The following is a 15,061-nucleotide window of genomic DNA, read 5'->3' on the forward strand; positions in this document are numbered from 1 at the left end:
GCTCCTCAGGGATCGTCAACGTGCTTTCATTTCGCCGGTAGCACATACACCTGACGGCAACATTGTGCTTGGTTTTTCTTACGTAGTCGTGTCCCGGTCTAATGCACCAAACGACGTTGACACCGGTGAAGGCAGTTGAGTGGTACAAGACACCCATCACGACCGAGGAATCCCGGCGCTGCACCCAAAACGCAGCGATGCTTCGATGTCCTCCTCATTCACTCCTACGCTTCGCATATCGCCCTCCCGGCGACGCCGAGCACGCCCTTCAGCAGGTGCTTTTGCAGCGAGGTGCGGCTGCCTTCAGGAGTTAGTCTTCCGGGAGTCGGGAAGTAAGATACTGAATCTATTCTTTTCTTCGCTGTCGCCGCCACCACAATCTGCGACTCCGCCTGTGGCCTGGAATTCCTTCGTAGTGTGTCCTCATCTCAAAATGCTGCCCGACCTTTAGTGGGTATTGGTTTTTCAACGGGGTAACGGTTGCATATACGAGCGGGACCGGGCGCGACTGTAAACACACTCCAACTGTGGCAGGGATGTCGTTCGATTTCCTACTTACCGCTCAATATGTTCAATCCAGACGTCGGTACCACGTGCCCACGTCGTACTATACGTGCCTTACACCTCAAGCTGTAGTGGGCCCACTCTAGGTGGCGCCAGAGCGAGTGTAGCCTGGGACAATTGTGCCCCCGGTACTATTGCGTTTCCTTCTTATAAACAGCAGGGGACTCCGCGTTTTGCTGTCAATGTCGCGGGAGTTCCAACGTTCAGATCCGGAACAGAACACGTCTGTCGTGCATATGAAAAAGCTCGCCATTTGACCGCCGCTGGTGCTGACTGGGGCCCCGAGTGAAAGATGGCGCCCGAGAGGGCCCTTCGCAAAAACAAAGAAGTGTGATCGGGGAAATAAAACCTACACGTATGCAGCGTTGCACGACAGACTATGGACGGACTGCACCAGTCACCGCAGGAGTCACCGAACAGCGTCATTTTCCGTGGCATAGCTGACTCAAATGGACAAGCCGGCAGATCGCTTCTTGGAGTATAACGGCCCCTCCCGATCGCACCGTTTTCGGGTCATTCCACTGAACTACCTTTGAACATGCTTCCGACTCAGCGAAGCCAACAAAGGCTATTCTGATGCGTACACGCCTCACAACACCCAAAATACTGAACCGATCTGCACCAGTCCGCCAAACATGGGAGCTCAGCTTTTGCAAAGATTACCGCACTTCATCGTTTGAAAGGGCAATATGAAGTTCACTCCAATGTGCCGCCATTCCATAGGCATAGAGTTTGATACCTGGACACACGGCGCAGGCAGCCCCGCTTCCTAACATACAAATCCCACGAAAAAGAACAGGGAAAGGCCTGGCAGAAGACAGCTTCCCAGGTGTGCCAGATAAAAAACAGATGCGCCAGAAGCTGTCCACACCTTCTGTCCTTAAAAATGATGATACCGTGGCTGCTTCGTTCCAAGGTCGCTCTTTCTCGCCGGATTTCATAGACGGCAAGAATGCGACCAGCCACCGGAGCTGTCTTTCACGGGACATTACAAAGGCCCGGGGGCCCCCGTACAATTCCTTGCTTCTTTTTCGTTGCTGGTCCGTCACTAGGCTGCCGCTCTCCTCCCCGTCCGTGGATCGGCTTCCACGACACCGACCGTGCTATGTCGAGAAGGGCCTGTCCTACCTCGTGGTGCTCACCACCTGCAAGACAAAAGAGAACGGCAGCACAGTTGTATTAGCGATGTTGCAAATGGAGTGCTCAGCCACAGTCAAGAGTAGGTACCCCAAAAAAGAATCCCGTAAGAAACCTAATGACTGCGCCGGGGCTCGAAAATCGAAATGCCTCTTTAACCCCTATGCTCCGCCGGAGTGCTCAAGAGAAGAGAATAAATTTTCTAAGCACTCGCAAGAATCTGTTGATACGCTGCCGCTGCTGCAGACTGGACCGTAGCTTCTCAGGATTCAAAAAACAACGGCAAAACCCGTCGACCTGCTCACCGGGAAGAAAAGCAGAGGAGAGCTCCCGGAGAGTGACTGCCACTCTTCGCCTCTGGATGTGATGGGCGCGAATGGCATGTGTCCACGTGTAGCGAGACGGACCTTGGAAAACAACGAGGCTCCGTCTAGGGAGAAGAAATCGCACCTCAACCCGGATGCGCACAAGGGAGTCAGGACACAAAAATGAGTTTACGGATTCGGAAGTTGCGGTCGACGAAGGACGAGACAAGAGTTGTGCAGAACACGGCGAACGTTTATGCTTATGAATCACTTCGTATGGGACACAGAAGACCGGGCTCACGAAAGAAAGAAAAGTCTCGGAGAGTAGATTATACGTCACCAAGCGTGGGCCCCATAACCACTCGTCATCAAAATGCTCTTCAATGTGAGACCCTCGACTCGGACTATAATCGAGTAAACAGAGATCAACCGGGCGAAAATTCTTTAGCAAACGAGAAGGCCAAACAGGGGAATGGCTTCCAGGAGAAACAGAAGATTCCGAGACCGGAGAAGAGGTGCAAAGACCGGAGTTCAGAAGAAAGTCTCTAGAAGGACGAACAGGCTTCTCCAGGTGGCTGCTGTGAGAAGCAATGGACGAGGAATCTCCCTGGAAGGCAGGCCCTACAAGAGAAGAGGATGAGGCGCATTCTGAATCACTCAACCCTGTCCGTAGATGGTTGTAAAACGCCGGGAGTCCAGTGAATTTGCCCAGTCTAACCTTTTTCTTCTTGAAGTTCACCTGGGCGCCGAACTCAATCTTCCGGCGTCCAGATTGAGAATCTGACCAATAAGAATGATGCCCGTCTTCTTCGTCTATTTCTTCTTCTACACCTTCTTGCTCTTCACTTCCTTCAGCAGATGCTCTCCGTTCATACGCCGCGTCACCCCCGCTGTTCTGCGTCGTATCCGCACTGTTGTTCGTGTGATGTTTCTTGGAATCTGACAGTTCTTTCTCGCTTTCAGACGTGCGCTCGCGTTCTTGGACATCCTCCCGTCCCTTCTGTTTGTTTTCCTTGTTGTTGCCACCCTTGTTTTCACCAGAAAAAACACTTCCCCCGGAGTTCACGCTTGATTCTAGGCCCATTCCGTCCACCTTCGCTCCCTCAGTGCGTACTGGAGCTCTTTTCTCTTCTGGCGCTGGTGTGGAGTTGCCCGTCAGCATCCCTTTCACATTGCTTGTTTTTCTCCTCTCCATGCAAGACCCGTCGGCCCACGCAAGAATTTCCCCTTCTGCTGTCTCCGACAAGGCGTCTGGAAAGACCACCACTCCGAACATACTATCAAACCAGCGCTTTGTCTCTTCCTCTTGATGTTTTCTTGGAGCATCTGAATGTCCTATCACCCTCTCACCAGGTGTATTGTCGTCTGTTATAGGTGAGTTTTCACCAGGAGATTCTCGGGCTGAGTTGCCAGACACATGTTCTCGTCGAGGGAGTTCTTGCAGGCCAGGCCCCCCTAGGCCTGCTGCGTCTCTTCCCTTCGAAGAGCTCTCACGTCCTTGCGTCAATCCCATCAAATGCAAAAGTTTCTCGACGACTTCAACGGCAAGCACAGAGGTTGTCACGCCGGAGTGGGGCACTTCACTATGCTGACTGTGTATCTTCCCCGGACTTGCGACCGCCCTTTCCTCCTCTTTCTTACATTCCTCTTCCCCATTCCCCAAGTGAGCTCTCCTTTGACCACTATACTCGTCCTCTGCCGCACCGTTCGCGACTTCCTGATCTTCAGATTCCCCCTCCCAACTTCCTAAAAGTGCCTCACATACAGCTCTAGCGACTTCGATGTTCAGCAAGGGCCACTGAAAGTCGCCTCCTTTACTCTCGTTTTCCCCTGTTGTCACCCGCACACCACTCGTCACCTTACCCTGGTGAAGTTCTGTTTCCCTCTTACAAGGTTCCCTGTTTTCTCTCTCAGCTCGCTCTTGTCCAGCCTCTGCTTCGACACATTCGCGGTGAGGAACGAAGCTTTCACGGGTCTCGACTCCCCCACATGCCTGCGGCCATTCGCCCGCTTCGCTTGTATCTCCGTCGTCACATTTCTCCTCTACCAGACAGAAACGACGGAGAATTTGGCACGTACCTGTACACCTCTGACTCCCTGTATAGTGTGTGCGTGCTGTTGTGTCCGAAGTCATTTCTAAGTGAGATGTCCTCCGCTTTTGAATCGGTCCGTCCTGGGGTCCTTTTTCCTCTTTCCTCTCTCCTGCATCTCTCCTACCTGCCTCTGCTTGTCTCCCTCCGGTCTCTCGGCTCTCAGGTATGTGGCAGTCATCACGGCTTGGCTCAGCTACTTGTCTGTGCAGTCGCCGGCAGTCGGGGCACCAGACGAAATAAAGAGTGAGAGCATGCGGTTTACCCCTTCGTAAGTCTCCAGCAGCTGCCGGAATGGCTTTGATGACTCGTGAAAGTCCTTCGCCTACAAAAGGGCTTTTTCCCACTGCCTCCACTGCTCCCTCTGAGACTCCTAGTCCCTTCTGCCTCAATCTCGGCAGATTTCCATGCTCTCGAGGCTGCCTCCTCAAAGTGTCTTGAGGAATTCGTTGATTCGCTTCCACGGACAGGCGTACTTGTGTCCCCTCATACTGTTCTTCGTGAGATTCATTTCTCCGTTGTTTCTCCCCCGCAACGGAGCACCGCTCCTGAGACGCAAAAGGTTGTGTACTTGCACCATCTTCCCAGCATCTCGGGCAGGTGGGGTGGGCATCCGTTAGAAATCTCCGTGCTCGCACGGCCCACCCGCGTGAGCTGCCTTCTCTAGTAGCATCAGCGCCATTCAGCACTGAAGAACAATCACTCCTTCCTGGGTCAGACCAAGTCACAGTCTGGTATGTCCGGTCATTTCGACCCCGCACAAAATCGCTTTCCGAAGATGTCTTGCAATCGATGCTGCTCACCACAGTCCGGACCGAATGTGCTACCGTACGCGGCGAGCTGAAATCAGAACCAGTCGCCCTGCTTCTTTCCGCATGTGGCTCTGAACGAACTAAGAGACTGAGACCTTCGTTCGAATCGAAAAGGTAACCCTGCCTGCACTGCTCTGTTGAAGATGCTCTCCCTTCAGCCCACAGAGTTGGTAGTAGGTTCTTCTCGACGTCATACCGAGGCTGCTGACACAATAAAGCCTTAGCAGGACGTTGGGGACAGTCGGCACGGTGCTGCCATTGGAGATATGCGGCCCCGTTGTTCCCATAGTCGAGAGAACCAGAAGGGAACAAGTCTGGTAGATCGGGAGATGACACGGCCCGTGCCTCCTTTCCATTGTCGGTAAGGTTCTTCTCTGAGGACAGAAGATGAGCTGCAACCGCACTTGAGTGACACTGCAGGCACCGTCGAATGCCTTTGCAGCCGCACGCCGGACGCGAAACCGGCGAATGGCGAGGAGCCGGAGCCCCGGGACTAGGCAATGACGCAAGAGCAGAGACGGGTCTAGGGAAGAGAACCGTCAAAGGTGCCATTAACGAGGAAGTCAGGAAAGACAGACAAGCAGGAATCTGCACAGCATGAAGAGGTTTCGACCTCGCACTGCACGATAGACTGTGCGGAGAAAGCTGATGGATAGATACGACAAGCCAGCCACTGGGGTAGCGAAGCGGACGAAGAAGCAAACTGAAGTAAATCAAATTGTTGCAACTACACAAAACTCTTCTCTTCTTGCTTTGGACTAGGGATCCCCCCGTCCGCAGACTATTCCACACAAAGGTATTCTGCAGGCAACGAGTGAAACCGGCGTTGGTCGACTGTGGATCCCTCTGCCTGCATTGCGCCGGTCGGCAAGGGCCTCGGTTCTGTTCCGCCAACACCTTCGGAGAAGCAAGACTGACAAAAGTCCCAGGGAGCCTTCGGTGTCTCAGTCGTTGTGAAGAGGCTTTCTCATCGAGTTGGTGCCACAAGATGAGGAAACACAGCCGCTCCTAGGTGGAAAGTCTTGCGGTGTGGCAAAGACGCCAAGCATCCCAGCGTTGAAGCTGTGGGCGCCACCTCGGCGCGAGGAAAAAGATTCAGCGGGGAAGTTGCACCTGCAGCTAAGAAACCAGATCAGCTCGCTGACGCAACATTTGTCACTACGCGCAAAGCTCAGCACAGATAATTAACTGGGCTTTTTTCAGTGGCCTCTTCACTAGACAGCTTCTACTTCACATTCTCCAACCCGTGCTCCTCACAAACTGGCAGTCACTGAAGCCATGCATGCTCCATCAGATGAGGACACAAGCTACAAACTGAAGAGAAGATGCCATTGTGCAGGAATCGAATGAGACACAGAAAGCTGTCGAATGTCCACACACCACCTCTAAGGCATCGTAGAACCCAACCGAGGAACGAGAGAGGGGCGCGATGTAGAGCGGGTGGTGTACAGTCCAGACATTAGGTAAACGGAAGTTGGGCGCAAAACAAGAGCGCTTCTGCTTCTCACCTCCAAGCCAAGACTACACAGCGTTGTCGATGATCCTGTGGGTCCTCCTCAGGGCGCCGCCTCCCCGCGCCGCATGCAGAGAAAACCGATGGCCGCGGGGGCCAGGGGGTTATGCTATTCCTTCTGCTGCCCTCACTGTCCCTTCCCGTTATTTCTTTCCTGGCGACCTACCCTACGTGTCTTAAGATTGGCACCTTTGATATCCCAGTTGCGTTGCTGTCCTGCTGCCAAGTGAATTCCGACGGAGAGTGAAATGACTCGGGAAACACCGTACACTCGCGTGGTGTTCGCTTTTTTCGCCCAAACTGCCATACCCTGAGATTTTGAATGGTTTTGTCGAAGTCTTCAACCACAGCGTTGCCTCCCAGTCGCGTTTTTTTCTGGTGGCAAAGAGTGCTTGGTGATGGTACAGAGTGGTGACAAAACGGTCCCGGAACCATCGCCAGCCTCTCTTCGCCACGTACATACCCGGTGTTCGCCCCTGATTGTACGGACGTGCTATCGCTCAGTCGTCTGGTGAAGAGAGGGGACACGGGACCTACAAAGCTAGGTACTGTTGTGCAGGCTGACCCGGAGCTCCTTCCTTTCTGAGACGGCGTTTCGACTCTGTCGCACAGGACACACGGATAGAGTTCGCTACTGTGGCCGGACACTTGTTGGTCTGGTAGATGTCACTTGTTTCCTTGGCGGGACGACAGCAATGTGTAACTCTCAAACAGAAGGCCTCTCTCACTTTCTTATCTTTTTTTCTGGAAGTGAAATGACGTCTTCAGCGTTTCGTACACCCAGTCACCCGCTGCGGAAAACTTCCCCCCTTGATGGCGGCGACAACTGAGCCGTGACAGTGCCTGGCCCCCTCCAAGACTTTGTCTGTGCCTTCTTCCTTGTGCACAACAATCGGAGAACTTAGCTTTCTCATCCACATTTGTGAATTGGTTCGTTTGTCTCTCTTGCTCGTTTCCGTACTGCTGACGATCTCCATGTGTCCCGGTAGGGACGTCTCGCATACAGTTTCCAAGATGTTGCTTTCCTTCAGGATTACGTCTTGTTCTTTCGTCCTTAGAGCGCCCCGCGGAGGGTGTTGCCCGCAGTGTACCCGTGACAGAAGCGGCAACGGCTTCATGAACAGATAGACAACGGTGACTTTGGGAGAGCACCTGCCTTCTTTTTTCCTTCTCCCCCTCCCGGCGGCTCTTCGGGGCGCAGGCAGGCCGTTGTCTCTGTCAACGCTCACACACGCCATACGAAGTAAAGGTGTCTGGGCAAAATTTGATTTTCTGTGTCGAAATGACGCCTTATCGGATGCGTCCGTGTATATACACAGCGGTAGTCGTGCACAACATAATGAGTGTTTGTGGTCACCCTATATAATGAGTCCTTTTTGAGTCAAGGCCTGTATGCGGGGCGACGGCGGCCTCTCTTGTGTCGCAGCGGCAGCGTGTCTTGCTGCTTGCTGCTGGTTATGGACCGACTCCCGTCTTTAGATATCTGTTTCGTATGACAGTCTTATCACTCTCCATTATCTCGATTTCCTTTCTTTTTCTCAAGATGTACTGCGATTTCTTTCATCACCCAGAACAGTCACCTCTCTTTCTTCCTCTCTTCTTCACGCTGATGGAAGTCGCAAACTCGTCAGTTCTTGCTGCTGTGTAGTGACACTTGATTTCTTCACTTCGACACAGAAGAGAAGTTGAATGTGTCCACTCTATAGACAGAAACACGGGCTGTACGTCACGCTGTTCTGCCCTATCTTTGTATCTCAACTGCGAAATACCGCTGTTTTTTTATCCATCCATTCACATCATACAGAGTTGTAGTAGCCACCGTCGGCCAGAGAATTGTGTGTGTATCATGCTGATAGATGACCAACTACCTGATCGGTCGACGGCTGACCCATACAGAACATTGTGGCTGGATATTTCATCTTCGACATTTGAATCTTGAGGTGGCTGCGGGAGGGGGCGCGCACCTCTTGTCTTTTTTTCTATAGAATTAAACGGCAACGTCAAGCAGAAAGAAGACAGACCATGCCTTGCGGACGCAGCTTTCCCCACCGTGTGTGTTATGTAGCCCTTCCGACAATTCGAACGGGACAGCTAGCTGGAAGGCGGTCAAAAGGGGAAAGCGGGCACATGTGACTCTTTCAGCCATGGAGTCAGATGATGTATGTACAGTATAGACCGTCCTTTAGAAAGAAAAATATCATAAAACACAGTCCTCCGTGTTGCCGACGCGTTTTCTGAAGGAAGGCATCTCCTCCCTTGCCTTCCTCTTACGAGGTATTCTGCTGGACTGTTTGCTCAGCGTGCCTTGGGAAACAAGTTTCTCCATATGTAAATACAGAGATAGCCAGATACCATCTGTATCGGTGTACATTCGCTATACTTGCAAAGTTCAAGGGAGTCTATCGGAGGGACAACCCTCGTCACCCTTCTGGTGTGGATATCTTTCTTCTCATCAAGCGGGAGGGTTGGGACTGCACAGAGATTTTGACCGATTTTCGACCGGACGCAACAAGGGTGGTACAAGCACAAGTTTATTAGTCATATAGGACATCATCTGCCACGCTTGGGCGTCGCTCCCTGTCTCTCTCCTTCATTTGAACAGCGACTTTTGTTTCTATTTCACTGGTGGTAGCCTTTTTACAGGTGTCCTGTGTGTACGATACTCTCTCTGTCAGAACCAGAGAGAGTCCGGGGGGAAGGAGGCGAGGTAGGAAGCCCGTGAAGGCTTTTCACTTTCAGCCCTTCTCTGTGCTGAAATTAAAGGCTTTTCCCCAGTGTGTCCGATATCCTTTTCACTGAGCTTGATGAATCCCCCTTGTTTTGGGGGGGGGGGCGTGTGTAGACTGTCTCGCGCTGTATGATGGGCACGCATGAGGTCTGATCATGAAGAAACATGCAGAGATAAGCTCTGACAGACCACATTGTTTTTATGGTTCGAACGTCTTGAGCTTTTATCGGGATATCGATATTCAACTCTCTCAACATCCTTTGTTTCCTCTCTCGCATGCTCTCTCCCTTTCTGGCTGTCTGTATGTCGGGGTTGTTCTGTCCACTTTGAACAGTCGTAGTATGTTCTCTTTTCCTTTCAGTCATTTTTTTTCGCCCCTCCGTCCTTGGCGTGTTTTCCAGGAAAGAGGGACATTTTTCCAGAGTTGCCGTGTCCGTTGTTGGATTACGCGTTGTTTCCTTCTTTCGTTTCGAATAGCTGAAAACACTTCTACAGGTGCTGGCTACCATTCTCAGCCATCTACACTAGAGCATCTCCCCTCTGTGAATGTGTAGGTGATTTCCCTCACTTGCTATTCGAAGGGAGAAGTCTTTTCTCTTCGTGTCTCCGTCACAGCCGTCTCGGCGTCTTACACCTCACTTCTGTGATCTGTGGCTCATCCTGCGTCGTGAAAGACATGGAGCAGCTTCCTCCTCCAACTAGCGACAAAGCTGAGGAGGCAACTCGTGATGCTCTGTGCACCTCTGATAGTCATCCTTTACCTTCCTCTGCTGTAGTAGTGCACTCCTTAGCATCGTTATTTGCATTCCCCGTTGTATGCCGGAGATCACACTCATCATCCTGTCAGTTTTCTCCGATCTCCTCTGTACTTTCATCATCTTCTCGTTCTTCCGGGGACGACGTTCGTATTCCCCAGGTGTCTTCCCCCCGTGTAGCCGTTGTGCAAGAAAGTGACGAGCAGAGACCAGTCGCCATGGCTTCATCAAGCCCTTCACCGGCTTTTCATAGGGGGGCCTTCATGGTTGCGCCTTTCTCTCGGCTACGCGGACACTCCCGCGGACGCAATCAAAGAAGAAGAAGAATAAGCGTAGTTGATCGTCACTTCTTGCCTCGGACGGTAGGGAGTCGACGGGGGCCTGGGAGTGATTTGCGTTCCCGCACCACTGCGAGTGGTGATCGCTCCACCCGACTTGGGGCGGCTGTAAATATCCGGAGGCGGAGAGCTGAGGGACAAGAAGAATCTCGTCGTCCACGGAGCCGCCAGCAGCAGCGGCCGTCGGAAGGCGATCAAGAAAACCACCACCGCTCACGGGTTTTAACGGATATCAGTAGAAGTACCTACAATGACACATCTTCTTCTGATGGCGTCGCAGTTGGAGCGTGGACAGGGGCTGCAGCCCGAAGGGGGTGGAGAACTTTAGTGCAACGAGGACGTGGAAACCATGATTGGACTTCACTCCTTTCTTTAGTGATTACTGTCTCTTTCACATGCTTCCCTCTGCTTCTCATTCCTCAAGCCCTGTCTCCCCAGTTCCCTGATTTCCTCTTAATGATTCCTCCCGCCACCTCACTCTTTCTTGTCATGGCGTTAAATCACCCGGGTATCAACAGCTTTCGCCTACCTCTCCTACTCTTTTGTCTTGGACCCCTCGTCATCGTCGTTGCCACTTTAGCTGGTGTAAGTTTCTATAGAAAGTTTGTCTTCGACAGACGTGTCCTCTCATGCCGCTTGACAGATAGAGAAGTTTCTATGCCTTCTGTCATCATCTATCTCTCGTGGTTTTCGTCAGTCTATTCGCCTTTACGGTTCAGGTGATATTAGAAGAAGTCGAGTTAAGATGAAGACTGGACAGAGCCCTACTGTGGCTAGAAGTGCAAGTTCGTCTTCTGTAGTCTTTCCTTTAGGTATCTGAACACATGCAGGAACCCCTGGATCATCTTGAATGGTGTTTGTTCGGAGGGATGCTTTTGCTTAGCTGTACTTCAGATTAGTGCACGTGCACGTTCGTGGAAGAAGGTGGATGAGTCGCTTTCTCATGAAGCCAGGAAGGTTCTTTCCTTTCTTCTCCAGAGCAGAATAGAGTTGGAGGAGGCGTAGTGGTACTAGTAGTCGTCGTGCGGTCGAGCGGTTGAGTTGCTCGGGCTGTGACGTCTAGGTTTTTTCGATTGCAAATCCGACGGAGATTGGCTCGAGCTTCAGCGCTGGCTGTGGCCCTCAGGGGTCGGCTCTGGTGAACGTAGGGTAGCACTCCCGTCCTGACAGAAAGGACCTCTGAAACCATGGGGGACCGCGAGAGATAAAGAGAGTAGAAGGCTACAATAAAATAGGAAGGGACGTTGATGCGACGCACTGCATGCAGACCATAGAATGGTCATAGGTGCTATAACAACCGATTGAGCACCAGGGGTGTGGACTTGTTTCTTATCTCTGTGGTGCGTGTTTCTCTTCCCTTCAGTATCGATGGCTATGTCAGTTTGTCTTCGTACCGTTGTACGGAGTGCTTCTCCTCAAGTGGCCTAGGACGTGTTGTTGCTTTTTTCTCGGTATTCAACTCCATCTCGAGCTTGTACTCATCTCCTGCAAGATCACTGATTTACCCTACAGCGGTAGGTTCTCTTTTCGAACTGTCTGATGACCCGCTGATAACAGAGGGACGCAGAGGAGTCTTGTCTTTGCAACAATAATGGTTGTCGTAGACGGTTTCTAGGCGTTCTCAAGGGCGTAGGATGCGGGAGAAACTGGGACGGCAGCAACGACGTAGAAAGAAATATACGAAGCCTGTACACTTGGCTTCTTTTCAAGACCTCACCTGGACAGGTCATCTCTGTGGTTGTGTGGTGGACCGGCTCGTTAGTGTTGAAGACATCAGCTTCTTCTCTGAAACAGCCTTCTTGGCAAGAGGCTCACAAACTGGACTGCATGTGTGCTAGCTACCCTCGCGTTTCTCTCTACAAACAGTTCACGGGACGCATACCCCGTGCATCTCCTTTTTCCGAAGAACAAATCTAAGGAAGACATTTGAAAGGGAATCAGAAGTCTTTCGGTTGCCTTTTCTTCTGTTGACTATGAAGATTATCAGAAGTACTCCCCTCGGTTTTGGTTTGTAGGTACAGTCCGGAAGCCTTTGAGTGTAATTTCTTGTACGGGTCAAGCGTGCAGTCGGCAGTCAGATCCACTTGTTTCTTGTCGATAGCAGCAAGAAGAACTAGAGTGGATGATTGTCGAGAAGAGACTATGTATAGGTAGGCTTCGATTGGTTGCTCTTTCTTCTCTCACCTGGAACGCAGTGTTGTTCTACTTTGGTTTTTTTTTGTGTCCTACAGCTTTCATAACGATGTCTCTATGATGCTTGTTTTGACGTTGCTCCTTCAGGCAGTCAAGGGTGGGTCGTCGGCGTTCTCTTTGCCTGTACGGCGTGTCCATTTCCCTGGTGTGTCTTCGCAAGTGCCTACTCTCGTCTCTCGACATCTTCTTCTCCCTGTTCTCCATCGTCTTGCTTTTCGTCCATTACGTTTCGTATCTCGGTTCTCCTTCTGACTCTCTGTACCTTGTGGTCGGCGTTCAACTCGCTCCTGATCGTCAATCTTTTCTTCATCTTCCCTTCCGCACCTCTGCTAGACTCTGGAGGAGCTTCGGGGACCTCTACGCCTTCAGACAAAGAGGCTCCTACGGCGTCCCCCAATGGAAGTACAGGGACTCCAGCCCCCGCCCCTCCCGGTGGGCATTTCGTTCCAGATTCGCCCTCTCCTACAACAACCGTAGAGACAGGTTTTCCTCGGAATGCATTTTTACTCGCTTCAGCCGCTGGCGCGGCAGCTTTGATGGGAGTCGTCATGGTACTTCTCTGGTCCAGTATAAGCAAAAAGCTGAACTGGGTACAAGGGGGAAGCTTCACACTCATTGAGTCAGGATCGCCATCACAGCCCCACCCCCAGCAAAGCAGCGGTACCGGCTCGACACCTGCTGCGGGGGACGTGGAAGACCCACCTCAGAGAGATGAAGAAGGAGGAGACCAAAGGAGACGCAGGAGACGTGCCGTGGGTGAGAGGCGAAGACTGTCCGCTGAGACACCAGAACTGGAGTTCGTTGTGATTGGTCCTCTTCGGGACAATGAAGAAGAGGTCTACATGACACGAGACGGGACGTCAGCAGAGAACTTAGGGGTGAATGCCCCAGGAGAAGCAGGGGGTGATGATCGGGAGAAACACCTGAAATCCGAGAGGTTGCTGAGAAAGCTTAAAGCACAGGTGAAGACATGTGAAACAACCTTCAGTCATTCCTGTGAACTCGAAATCTTTCGATCATATTTGTGGAAGATCTTTTCCCCTCCTCAGCGCCTGGCTGCGTGTTCTCTCTGAGATCTCTCCTTGAACCATGTTCGCTTCAGCACGTTCAGTTGCTGGTGGTTAGTTGTGTTATGGTGTCTTTGCATTGAGAGCCTCTGCTGAACTGCGATGGCTGGCTTGAAGAAGTCGGGGTGGTGGCGCGGGCTTGTTTGAAAGTTCTCAAAGCTGTGATGTCTGTGTGGAGGGCCGATGAGCTCGGATGTTCGGTTCGTGTAGACAGCACCGAATGAGCTTTCTTCCCTTCAGCTTGGTTGTGTTAATAGAGAGTTTAGCGAGATGTCCTATGAGCATGTCTTTCTTCTTACGTAGGCGTTTTCTTTTGTGTGTGTGTCTTCTCGGTATTGTCCCGCAGCAATTTCAGGGAAAAGGTTGGATATCCACTTGCTCAACATCTGAATACGCAGGAGTCGACCCTGAATGCTCCACTGCGTCTTCGCCGTCTTCGAGTGCTTCTGCATCGTCCGCTTCCGCGTCGTCTCCTACCCTTCCCTCTACAACCCGTCCTTCTTCGTGTTCTCCTGTGTCATCTTCATCTGCGGTCTCTCCAACTTCCTCGGCTCCGATGCCTCGCACCCCGTCTGAACATCGACTGCCGCCCGTCGGCCCGTCATCTTCTCCGTCGTCATCGTCTTCCCCAGGCTCGGCTACAGGCTCTTTCTCTCCGCTGTGTACTATTTGTCAGGAGAGACTTGAGGCAGGTGCTTGGGTGTGCGAGCTCCCTCCCTGTAAACATATTTTTCATGCGAGGTGCCTTCGTCGCTGGTTGTCAGAGCGTGGTACATGTCCTAATTGCAATCTAGATCTAGAACGGGCCTTAGAGGCGTGGTAGGCTTTACAAAAGTGACAGGCTCTCCTGTCCTGCGTGTAGTCATGACCATTATATGGGTATGCAAGATGGTCGATCGGCCGAGGAAATGGGAAACCGGGGAGATCCCGAGTATGGAGAGGATGTACGAAAGTATTTTTATAGTATTTGCTTCCCAGTCCTACAGGGCGGAGTCCAAGGAAGGCTGGGGAGACAGGAGGGCGAGGCATGAAGTCTCGCGGGAGGGGACAGAGCAACAAGGATGTGGGGGGGAAAAGCACTTTTCAAGGATGTTAGAGGCAAGGAACAACGAGTATCACGAATTCAGGACATGAGAAAAAGACAGCCGTCTGGCTGCCCTTGTAAAGTGATGTGATGGTAGGGGGGATCGAGTGAAGGAATAAGATTTAGAGAAACGAAAGTTTAGTATGGTCTCGTGGTTGCTCTTGCGTTCCTTCCTGAAGAAGGATCTTTCCGCACACAAAGGTTTCACAAGTTGACTACTTCGATTGTCGGACTCTCGAAATAGGACAACAAAAGAAACACTTGACTCTGTTTTGCGGGGCGGCCGCTCTTGTCAAGCCGCGATGACTGACCGCGAGACAGACTGACACTGATTGAGGACTTGCAGCCAGTCTTTCTCTCTGGAAGCTCTGCTGATGTGGCGCTTTGGTCTTCCACAGCCCCCGACCATCGTGTCCTAAGCTTGGAGCAAGTTGTGTGTGTGCCGACGCTCCCTAGTAGAGAGTGGTGCGTGTTT

At 51.9% G+C, this 15,061-nt stretch overlaps 2 protein-coding genes across 2 annotated transcripts; one reads left to right on the top strand and one right to left on the bottom strand.

Annotated features, from left to right (window-relative positions):
• Positions 1 to 723: 723 nt before the first annotated feature.
• CSUI_001678 (alpha-ketoglutarate-dependent dioxygenase alkb) lies at positions 724 to 6,430 on the bottom strand. The gene is made up of 2 exons (XM_068061883.1): positions 2,007 to 6,430; positions 724 to 1,709 (listed from the first exon to the last, which is right to left on the bottom strand). Exons 1-2 carry the CDS (start codon positions 5,458 to 5,460, stop codon positions 1,543 to 1,545), a joined length of 3,621 nt encoding a protein of 1,206 aa, XP_067926135.1. The 5' UTR covers positions 5,461 to 6,430; the 3' UTR covers positions 724 to 1,542.
• Positions 6,431 to 6,533: 103 nt separating this feature from the next.
• CSUI_001679 (zinc finger protein) lies at positions 6,534 to 15,051 on the top strand. The gene is made up of 4 exons (XM_068061884.1): positions 6,534 to 10,827; positions 11,606 to 11,756; positions 12,523 to 13,397; positions 13,849 to 15,051. Exons 1-4 carry the CDS (start codon positions 9,826 to 9,828, stop codon positions 14,323 to 14,325), a joined length of 2,505 nt encoding a protein of 834 aa, XP_067926136.1. The 5' UTR covers positions 6,534 to 9,825; the 3' UTR covers positions 14,326 to 15,051.
• The last annotated feature ends 10 nt before the right edge of the window (positions 15,052 to 15,061 follow it).

Source organism: Cystoisospora suis (genome assembly GCF_002600585.1).
Source record: "Cystoisospora suis strain Wien I chromosome Unknown contig_672, whole genome shotgun sequence".
Taxonomy (NCBI): Eukaryota; Apicomplexa; class Conoidasida; order Eucoccidiorida; family Sarcocystidae; genus Cystoisospora; species Cystoisospora suis.